We start from the raw sequence: 12,625 nt of genomic DNA on the forward strand, positions 1-12,625 counted from the left end.
GTAATGTTTTCCATTTCTTTCAAAAAGTATGCCATGTTTGGAACTGGCAAAGAAGTGACCTCAGCTCACTCTATGTATTGTGGGAATACAAGGACCTCTTCATTCAACAACGCTGAAGTGGACAGGGTTCTTTTCAAACTCTCCCTCCATTTTGACGCCATAACTGCTTTCAATTACAGACTTATATGTGTGTTTCCAACCACTGTCTTTGCCTCCCTGCTACTCTTTCTGTTTGGGCAAGGATGAATCTATTCAGTCAAAGGGGCTGAATCATTTATGGGAAATACATACTGCTGTCCCCTGGAAAAAGCAAACAAAAAATCCCATAACATCTGCTAAGTGGTTGAGGAAAATTATGTGTTCTCAGTTTTTTTTTTTTTTTTTTTTTGGAGAAGGAAAATATTTCAGTGAAGAAATAGGGAAGTCGGGGCTGAAATACTCACTAACTGCATCAGACGGCTTCTTTGGAATTCCACTTGTGTTACTTGATTGAACTGAAAGAAACATTTTAAGTTATTCCAAGCATTGTTGATCTTTCTTTGGTCGATCATGTTGAGTTCAGATATACAGATATAAGATAGTAACTGCTCATATGGATATGTTACAAGGATACAAGGATACAAGGAAGTTTATTGTCACATGCATATAGTTACTGGAAGTAAGAAATGCAGTGAAATTATGTCTGGTGTCAGCCTATTTGTGCAAAGTGTGGGGGTTTAGTAGATTAAGTGGCAAGGGCTGCATAAGAAAGGTGAGGGAGGATTGGAATTGGGGGGGATTGGAATATGTTAGAATATTATAGGATATGTTACATATTGTTGTTATATGTATTTATGAAATATGTTGAAAATAGGAAGGGACTCTTAATGTTTTATTCCTGAACATTATTACTTACTTGTCAGTTGGCCAAAAATGGGTATACTCTCCTCTGCCCCAAGATAAGAGTTTATAGACACTGAGTAGTCTAGGTCTGGTGTAAGGTCAGTAATGGACATAGTTGAGGCTGAGGCTGTAAGACTGAAATCTTTGGATGGTTCATCTGCAAGAAAAGAATCATACCCATTAATGGAAATACATGCATTTTCATTAAAAAAAAGTTCATATTCAGAACATATTTTGTAAAACACAACGCATGAAAGCTGTGGTACAGCATTAGAATGATAGAGGAAGACTCACCTGTGTCTGAAATAACTTGAATCCTGAACCCATGTACTGGTGATGTAGGGAGCCTCCAGGTCATCTCTACTGTGTTTTCATTTAGGATTTTAAATTTCAAGTCTGAGGGAGGCTCCACTGTGAACAAAGAAGTTATCGATGTTAGCTTCTCTAGTACAAGTGAAATATGTACTAAATTTGTAATTATTTAATACTTTAGGCAAAATATTTTTCCCAACGACAAACACTTCACGATTGAAGCTGATCGTTTTGTTGTTGGGCAGGACAAAAAGAGCCAACAAAGGACGAGGTGACGAAAAGGTAACATAAAGTGACATATATATCGTAGTGAGCCATTTTATGGTAAAATGGCTTTTGTTTGAGTTGCAAAAACCAGGTAACTCATGGTATGCAGCTCAAGCACAGAAAGTCAAGACTCAAAACATGAAGTACAGACTACCTCCACACAAATATAGAACCCAATGCAAACATTGAGGTGACCATACATAACATGCTGTATGCAATCAATTCAAAGCATGCCCAACCAGCCCCAACACATTAACTATTTACAAATAAAGTTGCATCAGTACAACATGACAATACAATGTTTTCATTCCCAAGTCATTGATTATACAATGGAATCCAAGATGCCAGATCACAGTAGAAGTGGAACTGACATTATATTATATAGAGTACTATATGATATATATACAGAGTATATATACATATATTTCATATGTAAGGTGAAATCTTTCTATGCTTAAACTTTAAACATGCCAATGGCACACATCCATTGCAAACCTCTTAAAAAGAATACACATTCGTCATAGAAGACTTTTGTGTACTTCCTTTTCATTCAGAATGTATACACAAGATGCCATGAGATAACAGGATACTACTCAAAAAATGAAAGGAAAGTTTAAAATGAACTGCACATAAAAATAAAAAAAATATGACAGATGCATTCTGGGGAATAAAAATACTATGCACATGTCCATACTGAGGTTGCCGTCACTGCATCATGCACATGTACATATAAAAGGTGTGCAGACCAAACTGAAAAAAAAAAAAAAAAACGGACAAACATTTCCATGTACGACAGGAACCACACAGAGAGACCATAAATATATTTTAAAATGATATTCTCAGGAGACTGCTTGCATGCCAGCAATACCAGAGGGGGTTAAATACCATGCCATAATGAGAAAAGCATTATAATAATAATAATGCTTGATAGTATATGGAATGCGTATTACTGTCAGTATTATGAGTATATACATTAGTATTATAAGGAATGATTGTTTCAGGAATGTGTTTTAGGGAAAGTGCTTGTGAAGGTGTATTGTCCTGTATTTTATGAGTGACATTTCCATTACAGGAATTACCTATTAAGTAAATCTACAAATTGCATTTAGTTATAAATTATGAAGGAATAATAGCATCTACTTCAGACTTAACATAGTGGTGCGAAAGACAACATGCGACTGTCTTTGTTGACGCATGCAAAGCCTAGTTTGTTATAGTGCAATGAGCATGCATTTTGGATTAAGAATACATTTTCGTCAGTGGAATGAGCTATGTGTACAGGTGAGTTGTGGCCGGGGGGTGGTGGGTGAGGGTGGGGGTGGTTTGATGATAACAGCGGAAAGGCTAACGGCCACTGGCGGCCACTGGCGGCATCTGACGAGCGTCAAGTGATGCCAAAGTTTAGAACTCCTTTACTTTTAATGGAACAAAGCCCACTGGTGGTGCCTGACACGCGTCGAAGTTAGCCTCGACGTTAGCCTTAAGAATATCGGGGTTAGATGATGAGAGTGTGAGAATATCATTTTAAAATACTTAGAAGAGGAAGCCATGACACATCAGGTGCACAGGCAGACGACACACATGACCTGAGCAAGAAGCTTAGGCCATGGAGACCACTCAAAAAAAGAGGCTCACCAACCTGGCACGTTCAACTGTATGTTGCTTTCCTGTGTCCAAAGGGGCCCTTTGCTGGACCCACACACATTGTGCTGCATGGGAGTAGTCTTCACCAATTCCCAAATAGTGAACTGAGCACACCATTGCCACCGAACCATAAAATGTGTATACCATGTGACAAATGACTTGCACACGTGATGACACAATTGACTTTGCTCAAATGTTTTTGTCCAGCTTTTAAATGATCCGCATAGTGCACAGTCTTCATTAATTTAAAGTACCGGATAAACAAATAGAAATACACTTGTTGTATGGAAATGTTATTATTGTTTGTTGACATCCACCAATTTCTTTTCTTCATTGCCACTGGTGTGCCAGAGGGACCCACCGACTTATGAAGAACACCTCTCCCTCTCTCAAGAGAGCTCGCCTGGCCAGTGTCAATAACCTCTGCCTCCAGGCAGCCAGGCATTCATTTTGGCCTGTGCAACTGCCAGGCAGCTAGCAGAAAAGGCTGGAGTCTCCCAGAGAAGGAGAGCAGATGCCAAAGTAATTCCACAACATGTGCTGACATTAAACATTACTGCATATTAACTTTCCATATGAATTGCAACTCAGCATTTTTGAAAATGTCTGAAAGAAGGCTAAAAGGCTCTTTGTCTTTGTGCTGTCTGAGGACTAATTTGCCTCTCTCATATTACATCTTTCCATTCTGTTGCTGAAGATATATGGGGGAAGACATCTGATACCCCAAAAAAGTTTGAGGGGAAAGAAACAGAAGTTTCCATTTTGTCTTCCAATTTACTGTAGAGCCTATACAGATCAAACATTTTTTTTTTGAAGAGAATGATGACAGTTGGTAAAAGCTTAAAATGTTACTGCTTAATTTGGCATGTTGTCCGAATGTAAATTAACGATGAACAATCTGTTGAAGAAATTTCTGACAAGTGAAATATAACAAAAGTTGAAAAAAGTTCACTATAGCTCTAAAAGTTTGTGATTTTTACCTGATTAAAGGGCCTGACGTTTTGTTTTCGTTGGATAGGTCTGACAGCCTCAAGTTGAGAGAAATTGACTAGGCTACCAACTCATATTGATGACCTCATACCCTTAGGTATGTTGGGACTGCATTAGGCTACTGACTATAAAATGATATCAGGAAATGTGAAAAATCATACTGCTTCAAATGTTACACTGCTTTGAGTTTATTACCTCATCCAATTATACAAATTGTTACATTAGTTTATGTCCCGACATCCGTTATTAACAAATAATTAATGTTAAAGATAATCAAGGGTTTCAGTTAATTTGTTCAACACTTTGCTTGTTTAGCTGAGAATACCCCTCACGAATGCACAATAACCAATCATAATAATATGCATATTATAAGTTTAGTGAAATGTTGACCATATTTCTGGGTGATGAATCACTGAAGAGAAAGCTGTTTGGAATGATACGCCTAATCATAGAGGAAGGGGGAGTAAAGAGTGAGGGAAGAAAGGAGGGACCATTACCTTGTGCATCTACTGAATTCAAGAGCAATGCAAGGAGGGCGGCTGTAGCCACCAATAGTCTTGTCTTCATTTTCAAGCAGGAGGTCAGCAGAACATGAATAAATCTATAGAAGACACATCAATCATTTATTAAGCCTATATTGCATTGAAGACTTTGTGGCTAAATAAGCTAAATAACGAGGTTAATTAAAGTAAGTTAAATTTAGACCGTGTGGCACAAAAAAATGCGCATAGGCCAGCCTATATTATTATGTAAGATACCCTTTGCAACCTAAAAAAGTAAAAAAAAGGTTAGCATATCCCTCACAAGAAATGTATCCATACTCTTGAATACATTATACCACTGGAATTGTGTCTTGCAAAGGCCTCCACTGACAATTCTAATTAGCCATGAGTGACAGTAGGCTATTCTAATTAAAGAAAGGTTGGCACTCTGGCAGCTCGAGGAGAGTTCAAATTGATATCTGAATTCGTATGGTTATTGAGCGCCCCCGAGTGGTTATCTAATTAGACGTCGATTGCCAATACTGAGGTGATGTTTAGCCTAAAGCACGCATAGTTCTAGACAACAAAATCTTACTAGAGGTCGAAAATGGTTGGGAACGGAAAATAAACAAAACAAAAAATACTCATCTAAATCTAAAAATGGCCTGTTAAAAAACAAAATCTAAACCTCCCGTCTAATCGAAACTGCCTGCAGCCTGGTGAATGTTGGACAGTGTAAGGCTATTAGAATAAATAGTGTAGCCTAAATAAGGCTAATAAATAAATAAATAAACAACTAGGCTAAGTAAGAAAATAAGTAAACAAATAAATAATTGGGCTGGCTAGATACATAAAACATAAATATTGGCGTAATTATAATCTGTGGCGATCCTGTGACATTTCCTAGACTGTAAAAAGAAACAAATATAAGCTAGCCTACAGTGGAGCACTGAATTTGTTAAAAAAAAAATAGAGAAGATATCTGAACTAGGCTAAATTTGCCTAAAATCTCTCACACATAGAACACTGATTTAGTCTAATTGGACAGATTAAAATAGTCTAAAAGGCTACATTATTTTAGACTTACCTGATTAAGGTTGGGAAAGTTTAAGAACTATGCGTTTGCGGAGATGCCCCCCTCAGAAAACCGGTGAAGCTCCTACTGGGTGCCTAGAGAAGACTTCTCTAGTTGACTGCTTGAAGCTCAGTCTGCAGATGGGAGCTTCTTGAGGGACAGCCTCTTTTCAAGTGGGACGGAGCTTTCCTTAGTCGCCTATATGCGACTTAATAGGGGGGAGTTCCTGCCTCTCACTTTAAGAAACTAAGGGAAACTCTGCTTAACTCAACAGAGTGCTGCCACAAATTGGGCAAAATGCCCAAGAACATGGTAGCCTCTCAGACACTCCCTCCCTCACGTCTGAGGTATTTATTTCTAAGATGTAATTAAGTAGGCCTATGCTTCGTCATTTCGATGGATGCAACAAGGGTTGGCTATAAACTATATAGTCTACTGTAGCTATTGCTGTATTTTTTTTGTTGATTTTTCACAAACAGCCTTCAAGTCGCTGTCAATAAAAAGCGCGTTCACTGCTAATAATAGCCTAACTGGATTTAACAATTGGGCCATTTTGCTTCGATATTTTATCCCACTGACTTACTTATTCACACATTTTTGTGACTTATTGGCTCTGATTAGGCGAAGTTAATTCTCAGTGCCAAAGATGTCAGGCGTTTGCCCAAACGTGTCATTTCTCATCATTAGTGAGATGATTTTCACATCGCAATTCTGTAGCCAACACATTGTTGAATAATGATGATCATAAAAATAAAATACGATGTCTCCCATCTGCAGCATTTCTCATATTTTTATGTTTGTTATGAATTCGTGTTACGAGTTTCACGATCATGGGCAGAGAACGTTATGGTAAATGCTGCCCTCTAGTGTATCAGGATTGTACCAGCTCAGATGAAAACAAGCTAAGTAAAATATCTCATGATTACATATTGTGGGAGAAGATGTGTCGAAAAGGTATACCAACAATTTGAACACCTCTTTTGAGAATTTCTGTCTCTTGTCCTTGCTCATGTTAAACAAACAACAAACAAACACTGTAGAGATTTTATTTACTATTTGTTGATTGCAACACCAATCAAGTATTGATCCCATTCACATTAAATAACACTCATTGACGAGACAAAAGACTCCCTGATTACGAATATGTACACTGGCAAAAAGTTGTTGTACACAGGGGTAAGTCAAATGAATCAGTCCTTCTTCTTTGGGCAAGCAGCGTTGAACAGCTCATATAAAAGGTATGCAGTACCTGTTCAAAAAGAGGGGGAAATCATGCATAAGATTTTTTTTCCCATTCATGTCAAACTGGTAAATCTACCAAAAAATACAACAAAACAGATTTTCATAAACAGTGAGGTTAATTAAATTTAAACAGCCCTAAAATTAAAGTTCACCCACCCCCAATAGTCAAGGTCATGGTTGCCCTGTACAGAAGAGCATCTTTGGGGCCTCCCTTCAAATGAATGGGTATACCATTGTCCTCCTAGACACATATAAAAATACATATTATTATGGAGATCCGAGTGTTTATGAGATCTGTAGTGTATGAGCAGCTATGACTACAGATGAGCTGATATGCATGTGCACTGTGATAAAAGCAGGGAATTACTGTATGCTCACACTGGGGAAACAAGAAAAGCCTTGGGCTAACCCCCATCCTTCATAGAAATAAGCCAATAATGACACTGCAATATGGCCCAAATCTTTGAAATTGCACCACCTCTGGATCATATTGCAGGTAAGTTACTATACAGATGTAGGTTGCAAATGCTAACATAAGAACATAGGATAAATCCCTTAAGAAGCCATATTGTAGTAAAAATGTGTCACATGATATTTTGTAGGACTTGAGACTTGCTTGATCAACATGTATAAAAGACTTGACTTGGACATGCTATTCATGACTTGAGACTTGTCTTAGACTTGAGGCAAATGACTTGAAATGACTTGACTTTATTTATTTTTTCCTCTTTCTATTATGCTTTTTAGTAACAAGATATTAGGTTAAAATGTGTGAAATGGCAAAGTGAAACATTTTCTTGTCTAAGTTTAATCTTGATATGCTAGCGAAAATGTTGCCAATGTAAACTAAAGTAAGCGCCTCTCTTTCTCCCTCCCTTTTAAACACGTCCCTGTTCCATACGTTACAGCCTAGTAGTAACAACTGTCAGTAGGCCTAGCTAACTGCCAGAAATCAGCATAGAGTAAAGTAAGTTTACTTCACATGTTAGGCTTGTATAATGAGTGATTGACTGTCCTAAAACCTCCTAAAACCCATTGCGCTGTCGCGCTTGTCAAAGTTTGGCAGTGATGTCAGCGGCAGCGTTTATATAATTGATTAGTTCACTTTTTCAACATTATTGGGTCCTTGGAGATGACAGGTGTAACTTGAACTGTTTGAATATATTTTTGTGATAGCTTACCTAATAGTTGAGGCATATTGAAACAATAATAGGCTATTTTGTAATAGGTCTACTTTAAATAGCCTACATTTATTTTTATTCGTATATATTTAATCTTATTCTATAAATCATTCAGATGTATGTGGCTTGAATGAATGCAATGTCTATTTGATTGTTGCAAATAAAACTCCAGCAGTTCATAACTAGCCAACTGTAGCTTATTTTAAACTGAAAAAGTGGGTAAATCATGAATGTGTATGATTTGGCTATGACTTGCCTTGCTTGACCCATGCTATGACTTGACTTTTGTCACAAAAAATGACTTGGACTTGCTTGAGACTTGAAGGTTAAGGCTTGAGACTTGCTTGCGAGATTATTAGATTTAAATGTACAGTGCAAATGTTTGCCTCAAGAAATAGGTGAAGGTAGGTTAGCCGAGGTCAGGAGAGATGGAGGCGCGAGTGTAGAGCTTAATGTTCATACATAGCCTACAGCCAAAATTAATAAGATTCTTAAATCTTAATAGTGAGAATAGTTTTAATAAACTATAAGTTAATAGGGTTTTTTTTTTTCCAGGCATGTCTCCGTTTTGGCATACAGCTGGTAATTATTATTATTTTTAAGCTCCCAATAGAAATGACAATCAGACCAGTGTGATACTAAAGGCAGAATTACTCAATTTCAACATCCAGAACTCAACTTATGTGACTAGACCATGTTAAAATAAACATAAAAGGAAACAAGATGTTATCGCTTATCAATTGCAATTAAGTGGCAGGTAATATCAAAGCAGTCTAGTCTGTAATATGTTTTGGACTGCAGACTCAAGAGCGTGTGTCAGCATCTACCACAGTAAAACAGCTGCTCAAGCAAAGCCTTGAATCTGATATTGTTTGCATGTTCTGCTGAGGGTACTGGCAAATCACACTGCAAACATGCATTAGTCATCACAGCCTTCACTACCAGTGAAACCCTGGTTAGCATAACTGTACTTATCTGGTTTTCTATAAAGGCAGAAAAAAATAATCACTCCAGAGCCTGGGGATAAAATGAAGACTTAACCATAACATTATCATTACAATTATATTATAACATCAACAGGACTAATTTTGTTCTGACAAATAGAAATAATACATGAACCTCAACAAGGGATGCACATAAGTACGAACAATCCCATTACATTAACGAATGCCAAAAAAAAAAAAAAAAAAAAAATCAGGCAACATCAAGTTTCCTCAGACTCACCTGAAACATCTTCTGCTTCAATGGGACTTTATTTTCAACTTGCCTACAGACACTAGTGCCAATACTCCTCCTGGAAATGTGCCTGAGGGCCTATAAACACAAGATGCATGAAAAAAAGAACTTGCTATGCATTCAGATGACTATTGTGTTTAAAATACAACAATATGCTTAATACAGACCCTAAAACAGTGTGGAAAACAGTAACATTAATTCAGTGAGTGACTTATCACTTATCGGGATGTGTCGTGAGGGAGCACGTAGCCGAGCTCTGCTATCCCCATATGGAGCATACATAAACGTAAATTAGCTACGTCAAGAGGCCTATTAATAACTCCCCACATAACTATGTGAAAAGATTATTTCAAATGAATTCCTATGTCTATTGACATAACCATTTCTAATTGTACATATATTATATAAGCTATAGGGTCTGTGACAGGATCAACCTAAACAACTAAGCAGTATTTAAAAACATATCAAGTTAAACACGGGGCAATGACGATTACGCCACAAATTATCGCAGCAGGAAAACAACACGTTCTATATAAAGTTAGAATACTGGTCTCAAAATAACACTTTCTTTGAAATATGCAATTTTCGTAAGGGCATCACAAATGTGGCTAAGAACAGCCTCTACTTAAAACCAAAACAAAGTAACACTGGTGTTGGCTAATACAACGTTACTGCTGATTTCTAGTGCGAAGTTCAGGTTTGCGACCATTAACGTAGAGCTGCTACAAATGACAAAAAATAGGTTCGGGCATTACCTTGTCGATAAGGTTTAACTTACGTTAGTTTTTCGCTAATTCTTGAAAATACAAAAAAGTCGCGATGCCATCGACACATAACTTCCCTGGGACATGTTAACTTTGTAACGTTAACGTACTGTCTATAGGTAAACCCATAGACAGTAAAAGAAACCATAGGGGTTACAGTACCTCAACGTTAGCTAACTTAGCATAGTGAGGTAACATTGACCCACTAATGTTAATTCACACGAATATAAGACTTCCACAAAAAGGGATTCATATTCACAACAGCAACATTTCAAAAGTTAATATTGCAAAGATAAAAATAATACATACACCCACCATAAAGTGCCTGTACATGGACATTTTCTTTGCTTTATCAACCGTCTCTGACACAAGGACACAAAACCGCTCTTCCGTGATATCCCAGATACCCTTGCGAGTATTCTTCTTCTTCCGCTTATTTTGTCGGTTGGTAAACCGATTTTGGTGCATTACTGCCACCTTCCGCATAGGAGTTACTTTTATACTCTCCAGAGCCCGTCCTGCAGGCTGTAGCCAGAGCGCTCTCAACTATCCATCTAGCACACCACCATCTGGCAACAGAAAAAATGGCTATTTCACTGGTCTTACCTCTACCATTCCTAGAAATTTAATCAGATTCGTTTCAGATTTGGCGTATGAATTTGCAGGCGTCCTAATTTTATATTGTGGGCTCATTGAGTCTTGTAGTCAGCAAATAACCTTACCCCCACACACAAAAGTTGGAAGGGATGTGGACCTCCCTAAGACGAACACAAGGGGATGGAGTCATGCCCCCACCCCCTTCAAGTGGGTATGCTGAAAGCAGTTTTTTTAGGATAACTAGTCCACTGTTGCATTGCATTGCACAGCATATCACACATGTGTATGTCATAAACTAACTAGAAAAGCATTTCCTGAAGGAAATACAGTGCATGAAAATGCAAAAAATATGATGTAAAATATCATACAGAGTAAAAACAAACTATATTGGTTGCTAAGTAGATGAGGTTTAATATAGTTGGAATGACTGAACAGTTAAATAGGTGGATAGTTTATATAGTTAAATGATTTACTTGGTAGATAAGGTTTAATATAGTTGGAATGATTGAACGGTTAAATAGGTGGATAATTTAAATGGTTAAATTATTTAGGTAGATAATTGACGATAACTGACCGTTGGAATGGCTAATGTTTGCTAGTAGTTATGCTAACTATGTTATCAAAGATAATAATGTTAACCAAGTTACTTAACTTAGCTAATGTTTTCATTTTTAGTAGTTATGCTAACTAGCTTACATGGTCACACGGTTAACTATGTTAACCATGTGACTTAGCTAACCTAGCTAATAATTTTTAGTGGGTATGCTAACTATGCTAACTAACATTGTAACATGCTAACTATGTTAACCATGTTACTTAGCTAACCTAGCTAATTATTTTTAGCAGTTATGCTAACTAGCATGCTAACTATGCTAACCATGTGACTTAGCTAACCTAGCTAATCATTTTTAGTAGTCATGCTAACTATGCTAACTAGCATGCTAACATGCTAGCATGCTAATTGTGCTAACCATATTACTTAGCTAACTTAGCTAATCATTTTTAACAGTTTTGCTAAAAATGCTAACTAGCATGCTAACATGCTAACTATGTTAACCATGTTACTTAGCTAACCTAGCTAATCATTTTTAGCAGTTATGCTAACTAGCTAACTAGCATGCTAACATGCTAACTATGCTAACCATGTTACTTAACTAACTTAGCTAATCATTTTTAGCAGTTTTGCTAAACATGCTAACTAACATGCTAACTATGTTACTTAGCTAACTTAGCTAATCATTTTTAACAGTTTTGCTAAAAATGCTAACTAACATGCTAACTATGTTACTTAGCTAACTTAGCTAATCATTTTTAGCAGTTTTGCTAAACATGCTAACAATGTTAGCAATGCTAACTAGCTACAGTGGGTAGGAGTCATAGTTGATGACAAGTAACAGTTACAATGGCTGAACAGTTAAAAAGTTCAGTAGTTTAAAGGGTTAAATTGTTTAACAGTGAAATATTGTAGTGAGGACTTTTATTTTGAAACAGTTTTTGGCAGAGGAAGCAGTTGAACAGGATGTGTAGTCTTAATAGGGCCAGTTTGTATAATAATAATAATAATAATAATAATAATAATAATAATACATTTTATTTAGAGCGCCTTTCATGTCACCCAAGGTCACTTCACAAATAAACAAAACAAAAAGGTTGTAAAATTATAGTCATCTCAAAAAAATAAATTAAAAGTAAAAATAAAAAAGTAAAAATCAGTCAGTCAGTCAGTCAGTCCATAAGCCATCTTGAAGAGATATGTTTTAAGTGTGCTTTTAAAGTCAGTAATTGAGTCACAATGTCTCATGTAGTCTGGCAGTGAATTCCACAGCTTGGGGGCTATGTAGCTGAAAGCCCTCTCTCCCTGGGTGCTGAGGTTCACATTAGGGACATGCAGTAGGCCTGCTGAGGAGGACCTCAGTGAGCGGGCAGGAGTGTAGACTTCTAGGAGGTCAGTGA

At 37.0% G+C, this 12,625-nt stretch overlaps 2 protein-coding genes across 6 annotated transcripts in view; both read right to left on the bottom strand.

Moving 5' to 3' along the window:
* The window catches only part of col12a1a (collagen, type XII, alpha 1a), a 56,816-nt gene extending 50,930 nt beyond the window's left edge, over positions 1-5,886 (bottom strand). For 2 of the 4 annotated variants that reach the window (XM_048227289.1, XM_048227290.1), the window contains exons 1-5: positions 5,665-5,886; positions 4,593-4,696; positions 1,177-1,293; positions 896-1,039; positions 444-494 (exon numbers count right to left, since the gene is read on the bottom strand). In XM_048227289.1, the coding sequence (XP_048083246.1) occupies positions 444-494; positions 896-1,039; positions 1,177-1,293; positions 4,593-4,662 (382 nt within the window). In that variant the 5' untranslated portion in view covers positions 4,663-4,696; positions 5,665-5,886. The remainder of the gene's footprint in view (positions 1-443; positions 495-895; positions 1,040-1,176; positions 1,294-4,592; positions 4,697-5,664) is intronic. The other 2 variants (XM_048227291.1, XM_048227292.1) reach the window with 2 other exon arrangements.
* A 796-nt stretch (positions 5,887-6,682) lies between these two features.
* Positions 6,683-10,576, bottom strand: LOC125284052 (cytochrome c oxidase subunit 7A2, mitochondrial-like). Of its 2 annotated transcripts, none has more exons than XM_048227758.1 (4): positions 10,391-10,576; positions 9,300-9,389; positions 7,051-7,135; positions 6,683-6,901 (listed from the first exon to the last, which is right to left on the bottom strand). In XM_048227758.1, exons 1-4 carry the CDS (start codon positions 10,559-10,561, stop codon positions 6,843-6,845), a joined length of 405 nt encoding a protein of 134 aa, XP_048083715.1. In that variant the 5' UTR covers positions 10,562-10,576; the 3' UTR covers positions 6,683-6,842. The 2 variants fall into 2 exon arrangements, with proteins under 2 accessions (XP_048083715.1, XP_048083714.1); XM_048227757.1 differs by having other exon boundaries at positions 10,385-10,576.
* Between the last annotated feature and the right edge of the window lie 2,049 nt (positions 10,577-12,625).

This window comes from Alosa alosa, chromosome 19 (genome assembly GCF_017589495.1).
Source record: "Alosa alosa isolate M-15738 ecotype Scorff River chromosome 19, AALO_Geno_1.1, whole genome shotgun sequence".
Taxonomy (NCBI): Eukaryota; Metazoa; Chordata; class Actinopteri; order Clupeiformes; family Clupeidae; genus Alosa; species Alosa alosa.

Excerpts from the sequence above, each read along its gene's own strand:
- LOC125284052 (XM_048227757.1), bottom strand. The coding sequence starts at position 10,561 with ATGCGGAAGGTGGCAGTAATGCACCAAAATCGGTTTACCAACCGACAA. Across the intron at positions 9,390-10,384 it reads ACAGGCACTTTATGGTGGGT|GCCCTCAGGCACATTTCCAG; the intron begins GTATGTATTATT and ends TTGTGTTTATAG. Across the intron at positions 6,902-7,050 it reads CATGACCTTGACTATTGGGG|GTACTGCATACCTTTTATAT; the intron begins GTGGGTGAACTT and ends CTTTTTGAACAG.